The sequence below is a fragment of the Trachypithecus francoisi genome, unplaced genomic scaffold (genome assembly GCF_009764315.1).
Source record: "Trachypithecus francoisi isolate TF-2019V2 unplaced genomic scaffold, Tfra_2.0 Lachesis_group6, whole genome shotgun sequence".
Lineage (NCBI taxonomy): Eukaryota > Metazoa > Chordata > Mammalia > Primates > Cercopithecidae > Trachypithecus > Trachypithecus francoisi.
Window position 1 is genome coordinate 125,020,566 of NW_022681471.1, and position 19,717 is coordinate 125,040,282.

At 39.0% G+C, this 19,717-nt stretch overlaps 1 protein-coding gene across 4 annotated transcripts in view; it reads left to right on the forward strand.

Moving 5' to 3' along the window:
* Positions 1–19,717, forward strand: part of MID1 (midline 1) — a 414,458-nt gene that overhangs the window by 320,905 nt on the left and 73,836 nt on the right. For all 4 annotated transcript variants that reach the window (XM_033201032.1, XM_033201030.1, XM_033201033.1 and 1 more), the window contains exon 3: positions 5,058–5,153. In XM_033201032.1, coding sequence (XP_033056923.1) covers positions 5,058–5,153 — 96 coding nt within the window. The remainder of the gene's footprint in view (positions 1–5,057; positions 5,154–19,717) is intronic.

The window sequence follows — 19,717 nt, forward strand, 5'->3', positions numbered from 1 at the left end:
TCCAGGAAGCACCTGGAGGGAGGGGGATGCAAACAGGAAAGAGAACAAAGAGGAAAGAGGGTTAATGAGCAGGTTGTTGCTGTGGACCCATGTGCTGCCTCCCAATGGCGCCCTGTGGGAGATTTTGTAGACAGAGGCTCAGAGTGGTTCCACCAAGGAGGTGAAAAAGCTGGGCAGTGTATCCACCAATTGCCAGTAATTGCCACTTGAGGGCTGCTCCTTGGGTCATCAGCTTCTTCTTACTCTCCCCAGCACCTGCCTTGCCTGAAGCCAGGTAAGACCCTGGGGTGAAAAGGCACAGGTACTTGCAGGAAAAAGCCATGAGCAAGCTGGAGAATAGTACCTGCCAGAGGCACAGGGTTGGGCCCTTCTAGTGTCTGGAACTGTGTCAAAACTAAATGTTCCATCTTATAATTCATAATTTCAACAAACATGTAGTTCTCTGATGAGTGTGTTCATTTTCTCATTCGATCTTAACAATTGTATAGATAGGTAGATTTATCATTATCCATACATTATGGATGGGAAAACTGAGCCCAAGACACTTCCGGTCATTTGCCCAAGAGAGTCCAGCTGGGATGGTAGCCCCAGTCTTCTCCCTCTGCATATGTGGTCACTCATGCCTGACTCCTTGAATTTCTACACAACTTGGCTTGATTAAGGAGATGTCAATATATTGATGTTTTCAAGGTGATAACAGGAAACTAAAACCAATTTTTCTTGTGGTCTGTAGAATTTTTTTAGATATCCATAGGGCAGTGTAGAAACTGGTATCTACTTAATCCCATGACTTTTATATGGAAAAGTATGATCTCTGTTTTGCACAAATCACAATCAAAATCAAGAGGTTATGGAGCCTTCTGATCACTACCACACAGGATGTTAGTGATAGAGTTAATTTCCAGAAAATCTTCAGAGAAGTCCCTGTAGTGGAACCTTATGGGTGCCTGGCTCATTAAGGACTGGATTTTGTTACCTTCCCATTACCCAGGTTCCCTTCAAAAGTGTTGTCAGCCCCTTTGGTACCACTTGGAAACAAGTCTCTCTCCCAGCTTAATTTCCCTTTATTATGCTTCTAACTGACTCAGTAATTCTTTGCAGACTTCAGTAACACTTGTACTATTTAAATTTGAATAACCCCAAAGGATCTGGATAGGTCAATGTGTTTAAACCACAGGCTTTAGTCTATGTATTAACTGATTAAAAACAGATTTGATGCATGATGTATACTTAATAAGGGAGGGGGAAGCAAGCAGATGTTTGTAAAATCTCAATGTGTTGGATTGCATTTCTTTGACCCTCTTTTGCTGACTAGCTTTAGAAAAGTCATACTTATGACAATTGAATTGTAAACAGTTAGATGATGTATTTCCCTAGAAATTTCCTGCTGTGAAGGGTCAGCCAAAAAGAAAAGTATCCCCTAGTATTAACATACCAAAAAAGTTGACAAATATACCTTATAATAGTTATGTCTATATCAAGGACATTGAAGAATGGGATGCTTCAAAATCATCCTCTAGTCTCTGACCATAAAGTGATTAGCAGTTGCAATTCATTTAATCCAAACAGTAAGAAAAAAACTTTGGCTTTTGTTGTTATTGTTATTAAAAGCAAGTTTTTCTTTGATGCAAGCATAAGATCAAGTTATACATAGATCACTGTGTCTAGTTCATTCTCTGACTCTTCAGCCTCTTGTATCCCATTCTTTAAGTGAAAAAGTTATTTTTCTCCTTTAAAATTGTCACATTTGAAATGTTTTGAGTATTTCCAAGACAGAATTGAAGGTTTCTTGTTGGTTTTCCAGTCCAGATGAAACGTGCACAAAGCCTTCCTCTGAATTTTGAACACATGAGAATTACAGAGAAAATATTTTAAAATGTATTTTATTTTATTTTATTTTATTTTATTTTATTTTTTTTTTGAGACGGAGTCTCGCTCTGCAGCCCAGGCTGGAGTGCAGTGGCCGGGTCTCAGCTCACTGCAAGCTCCGCCTCCTGGGTTTACGCCATTCTCCTGCCTCAGCCTCCCAAGCAGCTGGGACTACAGGCGCCCGCCATGTCGCCCGGCTAGTTTTTTGTATTTTTTTTTTAGTAGAGACGGGGTTTCACCATGTTAGCCAGGATGGTCTCGATCTCCTGACCTCGTGATCCGCCCATCTCGGTCTCCCAAAGTGCTGGGATTACAGGCTTGAGCCACCGCGCCCGGCCTAAAATGTATTTTAATGAATACATAACCAAGCGTAAACATATGTGAAAAGCCTCCAAGGACCGGAAATGAAAGAAAGTGTAAAGTGGTGAGGGAAGACTGACACTGGGCTACTCCAAGAAGTGGAGATGACATGGGGCAATGGTGACTTCAGTAGACATATCGGGAAGTGAACATCACATGTGGCAAGAGCCTTGTACACCTGGAGGCCAAGACCCCCCCCCCCCCCATGCACACACTGGACTCAAAGGGAACCTGACATCTTATCTGGAATTGAAGTCACACACAGAACTCTCATGGAGGGAAGCAGAGGCACTGAGTCAAAGTAGGATCTGTGCCTCTGTTGCACACGAGTGCCTTGTGGGAGCGTCCTCTTTGGGAAAAGAACCTCACGCCCTAACCTCAGAATATGCTTCTCATCTGGCTGGACTATGTCAATCCCCAAATCACAGCACAGGGAGCAAAGTTTACATTGTATGAGCTGTCAGACAAAAATTACGAGACAAAGATAAAATCAGATCCTTGAGAAATATTCAACAAGCACAGGGAAATACAGAATTGCCTTTTCTCGAAAGAGCTTAAGAATAAGTAAGTTTAGTTGTCTTGAGATTATGGAGAAGAGAATTGTGTTTTGTAATAGGAACAGAAAGAAATTCAATAAGAAAAGGGAGATGTGATAAAGAACCTACTAGAAATGCAAATGCATTCGTTAAAAAATTTTAAAAACAGTCAACACCAGATTAATAAGTTTAACTTGTTTTAAAAATAACCAGAAAGTTCTGCTTTTGACGTATGCATTTTAAGCCTTAGATAAAAGTGGTTCTTTTCCTTAATACACTTTTCTCAATAAAAAATTTAGGGAAGTAGAATGAGCTAAAATTTTCATAAATAAATTTTACAGCATAATGAAATATTGACACCTTTATGAACTTGTTAGTTTTCAAAATCCCTCAAACTCTTTCTAAATCCTATTTCTCGGATGACATTATAAATTTGAGGTCTGTTTTCTTTTCCATGAAATTTCCTGTTGTTCCATATCTTTGCCATACTTGTGGAACTGTCTATATGCTAAAACACAGTTTCCCTGATCTTTTGCCCTCTCAACCTCTCTGATGTTGGCATGTGACATTGTTCTATTCCCTGCCCATGGAAGATTCTTCTTTCCAAGAAGTTTCCACTGTTGTGCAACAAAAAGCCCCTGGACATCCTTTAAGCCTCAGCTGCAAGACTTGGCCCTCTTGGAAACCTTTAACCAGCAGCCATCAACTCTTCCCCTTCTCTTGTTTGTAGCATCTTTATCCCAGTTTGTACAGCCATCTGTTTCCTTGTGGACAGGGAGTAGATATCAATATTTTTATTTTATTTCCCCACTGTCTCTTTCAGAGTCTGGCATATTATAGAAGCTTAATAAGTACTTGTGTGAACACATAAGTAAATGAATGAATGGTAGGAACACATAAGTAAATGAATGAATGGTAGGAACACATAAGTAAATGAATGAATGGTGTAAATCAAGCTTGTCCAACACGCGGCCAGCAAGGCCACCTGTGGCCCAGAAGTGCTTTGAATGCAGTCCAACACAAATTCATAAACTTTCTTAAAACATTATGAGATTGTTTTGTGATTTTTTTTTTTTTTTTTTTTTTTAAGCTCATCAGCTGTCATTAGTGTTAGTTATTTTATGTGTGGCCCAAGACAATTCTTCTTCCAGCGTGGTCCAGGGAAGCCAAAAGATTGGACACCCATGGCAATCAAGAGCATGTGAATGAGAAGGAATGGAAATCTTAGTGTGTCTTACCAGAATAGAGAGTTATTGTGTTTGAAAATAGGATTAAATAGTCAATCCAGAGAACTTTAAGTTTGATGCTCTAAAGGAATAGGGAATAATTCTAGAGTCTTATGCAGGATAATGAGTGGTAAATATAGTGTTCAAAGAAATTTGATCTGGCATTAATGGACAAAGAATAGAAGCGTGAACAATAAAATGTACAATTGTGTTTTGGTATCCATAAGGGATTAATTTCAGGGTCTCTCATAGATACTAAAATCATAGATGCTCAAATCCCTGATATAAAATGGCCTGTTATTTGCATATAACCCAATCACATCCTCCTGCATACTTTAAGTCATCTCTAGATAATGTATATTACCTAATACAATGTAAATACTATGCAAATAGTTGTTATATTCTATTGTTTAGGGAATAATGACAAGAAAAAAGTCTGTACATGTTCAGTACAGATGCAGTCATCCATTTTTTTCCAAATATTTTTGATCTGCAACTGGTTGAATCCAGGTATGTGGAACCCAGTGGATACGGAGAGTCAACTCCACCACAACTGACCAAATGTGTGTGTGACGAGGACTTATCATAAATGTCTATAAATGACCTTACTGTCAGCAAGAGCTAAACAATTCAAACCTTCCTCCAAGGGATTAGCCTCAGCCTGCCCATAAAAGGACAAATCTGAAAAATCCAATGGTAGTTGATTTGATGTGAAATATATTCCGTATATTATTGCCAGCTCTGATTTAAATAAAGGGATAGAAATCCAATTACCTCCTTTCTCCCTAGGTCATGACCTAGAGAAAACCTATAACTAATTATTCTGTTAAATATCCCTGAGTTAGTGCAAGAAGCAGGAACAAAAAGAATAAAGTCTGAGCGTGTCTAAAAGGTTCTTTTAAATGCAACTTTTGAAAATCCAATTTAAATCTATAAATACTTGAAATTATGTTGATTTCACTAAGGTTTCGGAAAAATGTATCAGTTTTTCCTGAGTATGAGTAATTTTGTGTATCTGAAGTATAAAAGTATGCAGAATAATATTTTTCCTTTTTTTTTTGAACAGCAAAACTTAGAGAGTAACCTCACCAACCTTATTAAGAGGAACACAGAACTGGAGACCCTTTTGGCTAAACTCATCCAAACCTGTCAACATGTTGAGGTGAGTATCTCTGTATTTCTGTATGGTATGTTTCGTATGAAAACTGCCAGATCAAGGTTTTGATACCCTCATGCTTTATAATTTTAAAACAAGAATCTTTCTTAAAATTAAATATTTTGCAAAAGCCAAAATAAAAGATGGATGAAATTAAAAGGAATCAGAACTTCAGAGAATCTCTCCCATCCAGGGCTGCTTCCCATTCCCATTATAGCTCTCCCTGATCTAGCATTACATAGCAGTCCTAATGTTATAGATTTTAATTGCCCTTACAAAGAACAGTCAAAAAAGGTATTGTAATAGTGTACTAGGGCTGCCATAACAAATGACCACAAACTGGGAAAGCATAAAACAAGAGTAATTTATTCTCTCAGTTTTGGAGGCTAGAAGTCTGAAATCAAGATTTTGGCAGGGCCATGCTCCCTCCAAATGTTCTAGGGGAGGATCCTTCCTTGCCTCTTCCCATTTTCTGGTAGTTGCAGGCAATTCTTGGAGTTCCTTGGTTTGCAGCTACAGCACTCTCAGCTCTGCCTCTGTTGTCACATTCTCCTGCTGTGTCTCTGAATTTGCGTCCAAATTTCCGTATTGTTATAAAGAGCACACCCTACTCCAGCCTTACCTCACTTTAACTTGATTACACCTGCGAAGACTATTTTCAGGTCAGGCATGGTGGTTCACACCCTGTAATCCCAGCACTTTGGGAGGCTAAGGCAGGAGGATCGCTTGAGCTCAGGAGGCCAGCCTGGGCAACATGGCGAAAACCCATCTCTACTAAAAAATACAAAAAAATTAGCCAGGCGTGGGAGCACACACCTGTGGTCCCAGCTACTTGGGAGGCTGAGGTGGAAGGATAACCCAAGTCTGGGAAATTGAGGCTGCAGTGAGCTGAGATTGCACTACTGCACTCCAGCCTAGGTGACAGAGTGAGACCTTGTCTCAAAAAAGAAAAAAAAACAAAGAGTCTATTTTCAAATAAGGTCCCATTTACAGGTACCGGGGTTAGGACTTGAACATATCTTTTTTTACGGACACAATTTAACCCACTGCAGGTGTATATTAATGCATCTTAGTTGTCAGATGTGTTTCCATGAAATAAACCACAATTGCAACAATAGCAGAACCTGCAATGACTCTACACTGCATAAGGAAAAATTAGATGACACTTCCTTTATGTATGTGATTTTCAAAGTCCTCTTCCATCTTCTCCCAAACTGTCTTTTTTACCACTCCACCCCGTGAACTGAAACTAAACAATTGCCATTCACTACACTTTTAAGCCTTCTGGCCCTTAACCAAGCAGTTCCCTCTGCCTGGTAGGCCAATCCCTCCAACCCATGTCTATTTGTCAGAATGCTTCCTATGTACCCTCCAAGTCCTAAGTCAAGGGGCACTTCAGTTGTGAATGTTTCTGTGGTTCCCGGGACCAGAGTCATCGCCCCTTTCTCTGAATCACATAACATTTTATGATATCGTGTATGTGATTCAGAGAAAGGAGAGATGTCCCCACCCCAATCTCATGTTGAATTGTAATCCCCAGTGCTAGAGGTGGGGCTTGGTGGGAGGTGTTTGGGTCATGGGGGCAGATCCTTCATGGCTTGGTGCTGACTCCATGATGAGTGAGTTCTCACAAGATCTAGTTGTTTAAAAGTGTGTGACACTCCCCCCTCTCCGCCCACCCGCCTCCCCCCCCCCCCCCCCCCACACACACACACTCTCTCTTGCTCCTAATTTCGCCATTTGACGTGCCAGCTCTGGCTTTGCCTTCTACCATGTGTAAAAGCTTCCTGAGGCCTCATCAGAAGCTGAGCATATACCTGGTGCCCTGCTTCCTGTACAGCGCCCTGCAGCACCCGTGAACCAATTAAACCGCTTTTCTTTGTAAATTACCCAGTCTCAGGTATTTCTTTACAGCAATGCAAGAATAGTAATAATCTTCTCATGGCTTTATCATTCTTTCATGTAGCAGTTCCATTTTTCCAACCAGAATGTGAAGTCTTAGAGGATGGGAATCAAATCTAATTCGTCTTTGTATCTCATAGACTCTAATGCATTGATTTTCACACAGTAGGAGTTCAGTGAATTTGTTTTAGATGAATTTGCTTGATGACTCTCCAAATGGCAAATTTTGAACACTATTTGAATGCTTGCAAGTTCAGCTCCCCCAAAATATCTAAAGTTGGAGAAGCAAATTATTTTGAGCATGCATTTAAAATTTTTGACAGTAACTCCATTTTTGCAATAAGAGTTTCTTGAAGTCCCTTTGATCGTCTAAGCAGTAATTATAAGTTTATAGCCTCCTATGTGCCTATAACTGTGAGTAGATGCACAATGTAGCAAATAATAATAAAGATTACAATATGTTACAGAACAATGTACACACATATAACAACATATTTAAAGAACAGTAGAGTAGCCAATCAGGTGCCAAGCTAGTAGAATATTGCATTTATGGATTCTAAGATTAGCAGTTTTTTTACAGACTAATATCGCTGAAATTGAGCTGCAACTTAAATGAATGGTGAGACAGTTTAATGGACAACATTTGTTTGTTCCTACTGGCATACAAAATATAGATGAGACAGTTGCTGGTATCTTAGATTAGATGGAGTATAGGTTGAGAAGGGGGGATTAAAGGAGAAAAAAATGTGAGTACAATTTTTCTGAACCTTTATGGAAGAGTCAGGACTTGAGCCAGTTACTACAGATTTCACAACTATTATTTTTCGGCACCCTAGGTATTGAGGTGTCAGCTTATTTATTCAACATAATGGTGTTTGTTGGTGATACATTTCTCAGCATAGCAGAAATTAGCAAAGATTGCTTTCAGAAAGATCCTATCAGTGTAAAAGCATGTCTACTGTGCAAACACTGGTGCTTTGGTGGAAGGCTTAAAATACTTTGTGTTTGTAAAGTCTGTGCTTTTACTTACAAGTGCTCCCCTTGTGATCAGAAATATAAAACTGGTTACTAAGAGAAACACATGAGTTAGCAACTTTTTCCAACTCCAAATTTGTTGTGTTTTCCAAAGATAATATCCAGGGAGATAGAAATTAGGGATGTTCTCATCTCCTACCTAAGCCATCTACTCCAGCTGTTCATCATTTGAGGTGCTGATGGAGGTTATGATAGGTGAAAGAGGGCAAGGCATACAAAAGGAAAGAAAAGGAGGAATTAGAGCAAAACACAGGTGAGAGAGCAGATTAGGACTGTCCAGTGAGCTCATTGGTTCACTTAGTAGGCCCTCTTGCTTTAAAAGCTACATGATTGTCAGGGTAGAATCAGTTTTTCATCATGTTGAGATGAAGTTGAGAGTGTGAAGGCAGCAGCAGTGGCAGCAGTGTGTTGCAGAATCCAGACCTTTTGAACCCTCTGCTTAGACTGGATTCTCTTTTGGCAAACATCTTGCCAGGGAACATGTTGAGCCTTGTTGATTAAACAACATTGGAAATAATAGTGAACAAGCATAATGTTTTCATTATTATAGGGTAAAGTGAATATGTATTATATGAATAAATGGATGAACAAAATGGAATAATCTGTGTGCCATATTTTATTTTTATGATGTGATAGCATTTGATGTTTAGGACAATAAGAAAGAATTATTTCTCTTCAGTAAAAAGAAAAATTACCTGAGCTTTATGGTAAATCTTATAAATGCTTTATGGATTGGGTGATTATTTCATTCAATTTCAGCTAGTTACTCCTTAAAGCATTAATGTCTGGTTTCCATTATGACTTGTTGTGATTTCAGAACAAATGCATTGCTCCTAATGCAATATTATTATGGCTTGAATTTACAAGACGCTATTCATCCTAACATGATGTAAAATTACATTCTAAGATGTTCAGTAATTTCAAATGATAGATAAATTGAAGAAATTTACAAGGAGATTTTAGTTTTATTTTAATAGATCAGATATGATTTTAGTTGCAATACAGGCTTTTCAAATAAAGCTATTACTGAATTGACTATAGCAGAGTTGCAAATAGACACATACATGCCATTAGAGGTAATTCTAAACAAGAAGTAAAGAATATTCATTTTTTTCTTTGTTGTTTTTGTATAAATCCTTTGGAATGGAAACACATGTTTATGGGTGAGTAAGTTTGGTATTTGGGAAATTTATTATAGATAAAAATTAAAGAAAATTATGAGTAGAAAAATAATGATACTTACAGTACTTATTTTTACATTTGTTTTTATTCCTAATTATTAGTATTCTGAAAGTATAATTTTCAAAAGTTGAACACCCATTTCTCATATAATGATTGAATGAGTCCACATCAAAGATTTATTTAACTTCTTAATGAAGGAACCAGCAAGATGATAAAGCTGCTTCCAAGGAGGATACCAGAAACGGATATATATAAATGTGGGGAAGGGGGTAGCAGGGGGAAAAGAATGCCAGACTAGCATAGCTAATTTGGATACAAAACTGGTTAGTGACCTACAGGGCAATAAGGCTAAAACATTTGGACAAAATAAGTTGCATATTATTGGGTTTCTCTAAGTTAACATCTAACTTTGCAGAGTCTAAGCCCTAACCACTAGTAAATAGAAAGTCAGACTCTGCTACATCCCAGTCTGGAGAGTCAGATGACCCTGACTTAGGCTGACTTCATGGAATATGCTCTCGTGGGACTTTGGCAGGGCTCACAGTCTTCTCTTTCTCTTTTTTCCAAGTTTTCGATAATTTCGCTTAACATGACTTTTTGTTCTAGAGACTTGATCTAGGAACAGTGTTTGCTAAACAAATATTTCTGGGAGGGGGTGTACATTTTTGCCTGTGGACAGTTACTTTAATTTGTTACAGTGTCTTGCTAGTTTGTTCATTTCGGTACTGCGGATGGAGTACCCAGTGTGTTAGGTGCCAAAGGACCCTGCCCACAGGAAGTTTACTATCTTCACTAAGACAGAAGAGCACTTATAACACAAAATAAAGTAGAAAGTCATAATTACCATAAAGAAGGTGTGGATTATCTACTTCAAAATTTCAGAGAAGCCAGAAGTTGCTTCTAGCTGGGGACTGGGGAAGGTAGCGCAAGATCTGAGTCTGCCTTCAAGGGTAGGTAACATTTGAGTTTACGGAATCAGGGAGACAGCACTGCTTGCCAGGCAAATAAAGGCATGGGGATAGAAAGACAAAGAGTGTATGTACACAAAGCAAGTAGTTCATTCTGGAGAAATGGAAAGTGTGGAAGAAGGAAGGATCCGGAGGAACCAGTTTGGGAGAGATGAGAGCTGGAAAGGCTTTCATGTTGCATCTGAATTTGAACTTTGGTTTTGAAGGTTTAGTGAGGGTTCAAGGAACACATAGACCTGTGTGAGTTTCACAGTGACAATTGGCATTTCTAACTCTTTTTCAGGAAATGATACTTTTGGTTATTGAGAAAATAATATGGATATTGTCTTGCAAAACAATCTCATGTCCAAGGGAAACCTTCACAGCACTAGGAAACTCCAAAAAGGCCATGGAGTTTGTTAGGTACTAGAATTCTATTCTTTTAAATCAGTGCAGTGGAAAAGAATTTCCTGGTTCACATCCTTGGTTCCTAGATGGTACTTCTTCCTTTTCCTTTTCCTGAAGGTGTCCTTGTATTTGGGCATGAGCATTCCCCGGGAAAATAATTCCCATGCCAGCTGGAGCTAAAAAAACTCACAACACAGAGGCACCTCCTAATTGTTGTAAATTAAATCAATGAATTCCTTCCCACAACCCATGAGGAAGTGCCACATCCTTATAAGTCCACATCTCCTCCCAGGGATTTACCTCTGCTTTTCTTGAGAATGGAAAACAGTTTGAAGGTTCCCCTTCAGCCACCCAATTCTCCCCGCCCCCACCACATTGTTTTCATAACTTGTTTTTTAAATGAGGGTAAAGCAAATGAATGGCTTTTTTATTGTAAGTGCCAATATTTTTAAAACGGTGGAGAACAGAGAATGGCATGCGGTGGCTCATACCTGTAATCCCAGCATACTTTGGGAGGCCAAGGCAGGAGGATCACTTGAGCCCAAGGATTCAATAACAGCCTGGGCAATATAGTGAGACCTCGTCTCTACAAAAAAATGTAAAAAACTAGACAGGTGTGGTGGTGTGCACCTGTATTCCCAGTAACAAAGGAGGCCAAGACTGGAGGATTGCTTGTGCCTGGGAGGTCGAGGCTACAGTGACCTATGGAGTGCAGCTGCACTCCAGCCTGAGCGACAGAGTGAGACCCTGTCTCTTGCGCACACACACACACACACACACACACACACACACAAGCAGAGTATGAAGGCCAAGACGGTGTGGGATTCAGGAGGCAGAGACATTGAAAGAGCAACTTCAGGTAGACTCCTAAGAAATGTTTGTCTAGGACTGTAAAAACTAATGGATTTTCAACCACTCTGTTTTGTCTTCTTCAGGAGAGAAATAAGGTAGAATGGATGAGTTTGTAGTTATACTAGACAAGTTTGGAGTTAATAATATATGGAGTGAAAGACAAGCTTGTGAGAAATGATCAAAATTTGGGTCACTCGCAGAACTTCACTTTTGTAGGTCAGATAAGGACTATATCTTTTCATCACATTCCTCTTCCCATGTACTTTGAAAAATCAGAAGACATAGTTTATTAGCTAAGCAAACACTTAGAATCACCAATGTGTACCAAATTTTCTGCACATTCCGATAATCAAGTTCTTTTACAGCAAATACAACACCTTGACACTTAATAGATGTGCATTTTGCGAATCATAGGTGACTGTGACTCTAAAGATGATGGCCAAGGAAAACTGGGAAAGGGTGGCTGGGAAAGGGTGGCCAATTGCCATAATGGTTTCAAGAAGATAAAGGCTCAGCAGTCCTTACCATTCTTGCCCAAGGTCATCCTTGAAGGGCATTTTCTAATCCAACATCCCTTCAAAGTTCCAGCATTGGCCTCTTTGGTTTATCTTGCCTTGTTTGTAATCACTTCTTAAAATTCTTTTTCCATTATTTTTCTCACTAAGTTTTTAATCTATTTTTGTTGTTGTTTTATTTTAATGGAAAGTTTACTCTCTTACGGCTTTCTCTGAGTTTCTCCAGTGCTAGTTGTCATGTAAAGTGACAAGGTTCTTGTGGAGGAATTAAGGCTGTTTAATTAGATTTCTGCTCAGATGATGAGTTCTGTAAATTGAAAGGGATGAGAGTGAGGTGTTACTTGAGTGATATGTAGCTTGTAAGAAATTGTAGGAAATCACTTGGCAAAACAGATGGGAGTCTGTAGAAGACTTTTCCAGTAATTCATCAAGCCCTAAAAGCATTCATTTGTAAACTCTGAAATAATGAAAAATCATTGGGTTAAAAAGAAAGATGAACCATTTGTTTAATTTTGTTGTGCAGTTTTGTAATGCCAAAGCATTCTCTCTCCATAGAAAACTTGGCAATGGCTTCATCCGGAGTCATTGGATGAAGACCAGCATGCAAACACCAAACGAGCTATTTGTGTCTTGTGAACGTGTGTCTGATTTTGGATGAAGTATATCCTGCTGAGGGCCGACATGAATGTCCAAAGTTATAATCCATTGTCACTTGCAGATGAGGATCAGATTCCCACCCAATCTGACCCCCTGTGAGAATGCTTTTAAGGTATAATTAGAGTCAGATTCTGAGCCTCATTAAACCACATCTGACAACCCACAGTCAGCTCTTGCTCTCCATGTAATCAGCTCTAGAATTATGATAATGTGATAGTGCAAATATGGTGGCTTTCAGAAACTGGATTATCATGAGCCACTATAATAATGGTTGATTTCCCAGGTTCAGGTCTTAGGATTCCCATGACAAAGGAGAAAAGAACTGTTGGTCTGCACAGAAATTTATCATCTCTGGAGAAGATTTTTTTTTTTACTATTGCATATGAATAATGGCTATGTATCCAGTTTACTCTACCAAGTTTACTAAAATTGACAACTCATGAAGCAAATTTAATTTTTCTTGGTAGAGGTTAAATTTAATTATTAAAGTATCTAACACATATTTGAATGTCTCCCTTTGGATTCAGTGCCCTTGACTTAGAAAAAATTGATTCATAACAGGCATTGGATCCTGTTTCTTTCTTGGGTATATTCATGAGGAATAATGAGAAGATATCAGCAAAACTCTTTGAGTATTTTGGAATGAGATTAATCTTATGAATAAATGAATATAAGGCTTAGTAAGCTGGTATTACTTTTAGAATGACATTCCCAAGTTTCAGTTTTGAAACTGTTATACAAAACATTATCCAAACCTTTCATCATCTGCTAATCTTTCTAATTTGGGTAGTATGACCTATTGCATCATATACAGAATCCTACTTAGTGGCTCAGATTGGAGTATGAACACTTGTACGTGCCTCTGAAGACAAACCCTCTAATGTTTGAATTTGATAGTGCAGATTTCCAAGGTTAATACTTAAATGTGAAGTAATAGGCCTAAATTGGAGGCCCAAAGGCTGAGCATTAGGAAGTTAGAGAGAAAGTGTGTTTTGTTTTTTCTGATATATCTTATTGTGCTCCCTTCACACAATACAAGAATTGCTTATCCTGTCTCCCTTACAGTATTCCACACACACAACCTTCTTTGCCTGGAAATATTTACGTGCATGATTGACTAGAGCAGCAGAAATGTTTCTGGCATGATATAAAGAATAATAGGAACAGGTTGTGATACATTTTTTAAAATAGCCATTGTTGGCCAGGCACAGTGGCTCACGCCTGTAATCCCAGCACTTTGGGAGGCCAAGGTGGGTGTATCACCTGAGGTCAGGAGTTCGAGACCAGCCTGGCCAACATGGTAAAACCCCATCTCTATTTAAAATACAAAAATTAGCTGGGCGTGGTGGTGGGCACCTGTAATCCCAGCTACTCGAGAGACTGGGGCAGGAAATCACTTGAACCTGGGAGGCAGAGGTTGCAGTGAGCTGAGATCGCACCGTTGTGCTCCAGCCTGGGCAACAGAGCCAGACTCTGTCTCAAATAAAATAAAATAGCCATTGTTAGTTCTAACTCAACTTTTACATGAGATGATCTTCGCTGGATGGTTTCAGATGAAAGAGTCAGAGGGGAATGGAATGATTCCAGGTGAGAAGGTGACTCTCAGGTAAAAGCTTTGGTTCCCTTATTGCTCCCATTCATGCCATTCAGAAACAAGAATAATCCTAGCAATCAATCCATCATTTTGTTACTGAACCAACCTTTTACTTCTGGGTCTAATATCTAGTTTAAATTATTTTTCTCAATAAATGAACATAAAATTGTCTTCTAATGACAATCAAGCTGAAATTATCTCTGTATAAAATAATTAGAGATTATGAAAGAAGCTGGACATATCATTTTTTACCTGATTCCGTTGACTTCTATTTTTAATTTGCTAAATTAAATGTTGTAGGAAAAACTGAAGAGCTTTGTTCTAACTTTGAAATTCCACCGCAAAATAATTGAGTCATGCACATAACATGTCCGTTAACAAGAACACAGTTGTAGTACTGGTTATTTTTGTTTGAAATAGAAATATGAAATTTTAAATTCAGCTATTTAAAAGCCCGAGGCTACCATGGAATGTACAAGGCTCTTAGTGAGAAGCAACACAAATAAAGATTTTTACAACCAAGTGAGGTAACTTCTTGGCCTAGGAATTTATGATAGAGCTTTTACTATGCTTTTAAAAGTATTTTCACTAGATATAACATCAAGTTCATATATGTAAAGTGATGAAAACTATCATAGTGGTCTAATTCTCTGACAAGGCAAGCTTGGTATTGAGATGTGATAAGTTCATTCAAGGAAGCCTTCTGTCAATTTCCATAGGATTGGGAAGGTGGTGCCTTGTCCATCTTTGCAGGTGTTGGAAGGGGAGCATTATTGCATAGATCTGTTCCAGTTTCACAGCAACATACAGACTGTAGTGTAAAGAAAGAAAAAGTGAAAAAGTGATAAGACTTATATGCACTACAAACAATTATGACCACTGACCAGCTCTTACTGTCACTTCCTGATTTAATTATCCCAATAGTCTTTCAACGTAAATGTTATTCAGATAACCATAGATACGTGGCCTGAAGCCAGATATAACAAGAATCAGCCAGTAAAGAAATGGGTTGAAGGTAACCAAGTAATAAGTGACTGGAGTGGTTACTGAACCCAAATCAGGTGATTAGAAAGTTAGATTCCCAGGGGAATTCTCATTACAAGAAACATCAGGTAATTGGAAGCCCTGTTAAACCCACCATAACAAAGGCTCAGCAAGTGTACATCTGCAGTGCCAGTACAATCAGTGAGTCTTCAGGTCTTATGCACTTTCTAAAATCTTTTATTATTAACCATTGACCCTCTAACCTCAACTTCTTTGAGATGATAAATTTGTTTCCTTTAGTAAATAAGTAAATTCCTTTTTACCCTCCTTCCCAGGAAGTTTGAGATTCATGTATAAAGATGAAGACCTAAATAATACTGGCTGAGCCACCCTAATTTGAAAATCCAAAATCTGAAATGCTCTAAAATCCAAAACTTTTTCAGCACTGACATGACGCAAGAAGAGGAAAATTCCACACATAAGTACTTAACACAAACTTTGTTTCATACACAAAATTATTGAAAATATTGTATAAAATTACCTTCAAGCTTATGTATATAAGGTGTATGTGGAATGTAAGTGAATTCAGTGGTCAGACTTGGGTCCTATCCCCAAGATATCTCATTATGTATGTGCAAATATTCCAAAATCCAAAACACTTCTGGTTCTAAGCATTTAGGATAAGGGATACTCAACCTGTAGCATAAAATCAATATTTTGGGTTATAGCTGGGTGCAGTGACTCATACCTATAATCCCAGCACTTTGGGAGGCCAAGGTGGGAGGATTGCTTGAGGCCAAGAGTTTGAAACCAGTCTGGGCAACATAGTAAGACCCTGTCTCTACTAATTAATTAATTAATTAACCAACTGGGAGTGGATGTTCTCGCCTGTAGTCCTAGCTACTCAGGAGGCTGAAGCAGGAGGATCACTGGAACCCAGAAGTTGGAGGTTACAGTGAACTATGATTGTACCAGTGGACTCCAGCCTGAATGACAGAGACAGAGACCCTGAACTTAAAAAAATGTATATGTTACAACTTGGGACTGAAATATTTGTTTGTATGTTAATAGTTGGTAGCATTTAAGATAATATGACATATTACAGAAATTTGACAGATTTGCTTTGAAATGCTAATTTGAAACATGTAGTTTTTTTTTTTTTTGAGATGGAATGCACTGGTGTGATCTCGGCTCACTGCAACCTCCACCTGCTGGGGTTCAAGTGATTCTCCTACCTCAGCCTCCTGAGTGGCTAGGATCACAGGTGCCCACCACCATGCCCAGCTAATTTTTGTATTTTTACTAGAGATGGGGTTTCACCATGTTGGCCAGCCTGGTCACGAACTCCTGATGGGGTTTCACCATGTTGGCCAGCCTGGTCACGAACTCCTGACCTCAAGTGATCTGCCCACCTTGGCCTCCCAAAGTGCTGGGATTATAGGTATGAGCCACCACGACACCCAGCCTAACATATAATTTCTTTTAGAACTGTTATTTTAAGTTAGATCTGTAAGATAGTTTAAGTTTCAAAACTATTGCGATGTTCAAAAAAACTTGGGTTTCAGCATTTTTTTTTTTTTTTTCGGAGACGGAGTCTCGCTCTGTCGCCAGGTTGGAGTGCAGTGGCGCGATCTCGACTCACCGCAACCTCCGCCTCCCGGGTTCAAGCGATTCTCCTGCCTCAGCCTCCCAAGTAGCTAGGATTACAAGTGTGCACCACCATACCCAGCTAATTTTTGTATTTGTAGTAGAGACCAGGATTTCACCATGTTGGCCAGGATGGTCTTGATCTCCTGACCTTGTGATCTGCCCACCTTGGCCTCCCGAAGTGCGGGGATTACAGACACGAGCCACCACACCTGGCCCAGGTTTCAGCATATTTTTAAGTTTACTTTATTAGATTTATAAGAGCTACTTAAGGACTTGGGAAGGTATAACGTGTTAGGGTATTAATTTTATCCTGTTAGGCATTTGAAGTGCTTATAAAGTAAATTGAATATGTTAAATTGATAAATGCAGTTTAAAGTATTACAGGAGTAATCTGAACAATGATTCCCCATGGGGTGAGGATTGACCTGAAGAGGGGCTCAAGGGTACTTTCTAGGGTGATAGAAATGTTTTATCTCTTGATTGAGCTGTTGGTTATCAAAATCCATTAAACTGTCCCTTAAGATCTATGCATTTCTTTGCATGTAAATTTTACCACAATTTAAAAATATGTGTATAGGAACTTAATCAACTAATTTATAGACAGAATTGATTGTTTAATGGAGTTGAGTCTGTTCAACTTGAGATAATCAAACATTGATTCAAGGACCCCCTGAGTGATTATTCTTGGTTTCATAAAATTTATTAGACGTATGAATAGAATAATGAGATCATAATTTGAATTTAAAAGCTTAAGGGAAACTACATAATGAATTGTTGACATAGATGCAGTTCTCGAACAAAAATCTTGATGGTCTGTAATAGTTGGTTGGACTCCTGGGGAAGTAGGACAGTCTTCCTAGTATGCTGCATTTAGCATGCAGCACTTGACTATTGGTGAGTGAATGGAATACCTCTAGAGGCCAACTACATCATCCTTCTGTCTTCCTTGTAGCACTAGTTCATTTGCATAGATCAGCATATCCGATAAACTCACACCTTGAAGGGTAGAAAGGACCCTTCTTGAGAAGACTCTACACAGGACAGTGTTTCTATGACAGCAAACCTCGGTAGCCACAAATCCCTGGAGGATCAGTAATGCTAGTGCACACAAGGAGCTCCCTCCCAGCCTGAGGGCTCTGCCACCCAGGTAGGGCTAAGAGGATGGAGTTGACAAAGGGAAGTCAAAAATGGGAAAGCTGTCCATCAGGGGTGTTGCTGAGCCCTGAATAGAGATCGAGGTGGATCTGTCTCTCCCCCTCATTATAAACCTATACCTTTCCTTTTATTCTCTAGGATACCTTCTCTGTCTTTTCTGGTTTGCAAAAGAAAAAAATCGTTAGATAGCCACTTTGAATCAGGCTTGGAAAAACACTTATAAATAATAATTCCACACATGTAAGATGGCTAATCAACCTAGGTCTGAAAATGACTTAACAGGAAAACATTTTCAATATCAATCTCTCATGATTCCCAAACACACACACACACACACACACACTCACAAACTCACCACAACTTCAAAATTAGCAACCAAAAGACATCTAAATGCTGTGATCTTTCCTTTTCTCTTCCAGATCAGATTAGCTTTGCTCTTCACTGTCCTTTTGTCAAAGCCCCTATTGTACAGCTCTCCAGTGTCCTTCCTGCCTGCCCTTCTACTGCCATTGTAACTTTTACCAGTCCCACTACCGTTTCAGAAGAAAACTCCAGGAAAGCAAGTAAGCATGGATAGTTTTAAAGATCAATGCTGAAGGCCCACTAAGACTGGGATACAAAGGGAGTCAATTAGAAAAAGGTGGGGGTCAAGGAAGAACTCCCCACTCCCAAGTTAAACTCCTCAATTTGCTGTTTTGTTTTAGCCAGACTCTATGGGAGCTCAGTCATGGCCAACTCTCTGCAGATGGCCCCCAAAAGGCTTTTCACAAGGGGCAGTAAGATATAACTGGCTTCGGTATTTCTGTCTCCCCATTCCCAGATAACCAATTCAAGATGCATGCCCACTGTACCCTGCATGTTGTTGAAATAAAATTTTAATTTCCCCTGTCTTGCAAAAATGTTCTTTTGCCTCTCTTCCCTGGTGTCTTTTCTCATCTTCCTCACCTCTGGGTTTCCTAACTCTGTCTTGCCTACTCTGATCTCCAAAGACAAGTCCCTCCTTCATATTTGGCATGAAACCTTCCTCAGCTACTCACACAGTAATTGCCTCATTTCTCAAACTCTCTAGAGTCACATCATCCAATCAAAGTACTGTGTAATGTGAGCCACATATGTAATTGAAAAATTTTCAAGTAATCACATTTTTTAAGTAAAAATAATCAGGTAAAATTAATTGTACTAATACATTTTATTTGATCCGATATATTTCAAATGTTATGTCAACATGTAATCAATATAAAAATGATTAATGTATGTATTTCATATTCACAGCACATCTCAATTCAGACTAACCATATTTCAAGTGCTCAAAACCGCAAGTGGCTAGTGGTGGCCATATTGAACCACAGAGCTCTAGAACTTCTGTAGCCCATGGTTTAGCAGTTAATTATGTGTGCACTTGGCATGTTCGCTGCCTATTCTCTAGTGAAGTCATTCTCTCGAGCAGGCCAAGTTTTGTTTCTACCACAGGTCCTAGCATGGTGCTTTGCACATTGGGGGCACTCAACAAATCCCTAAGATTTGCTTCATAAATGATCCCTATACACTGATAGCATCTTCCTCATTCATGGAATAACAAGAATGACCTCATCTCTTCTCACTTTCATTCCTTAGCTACTAACACTGTTGCAAAGATCTCTGGAAACCAGAAACTTTGGTCACCTATACCTTAAATGGAGAGAGAAGTAA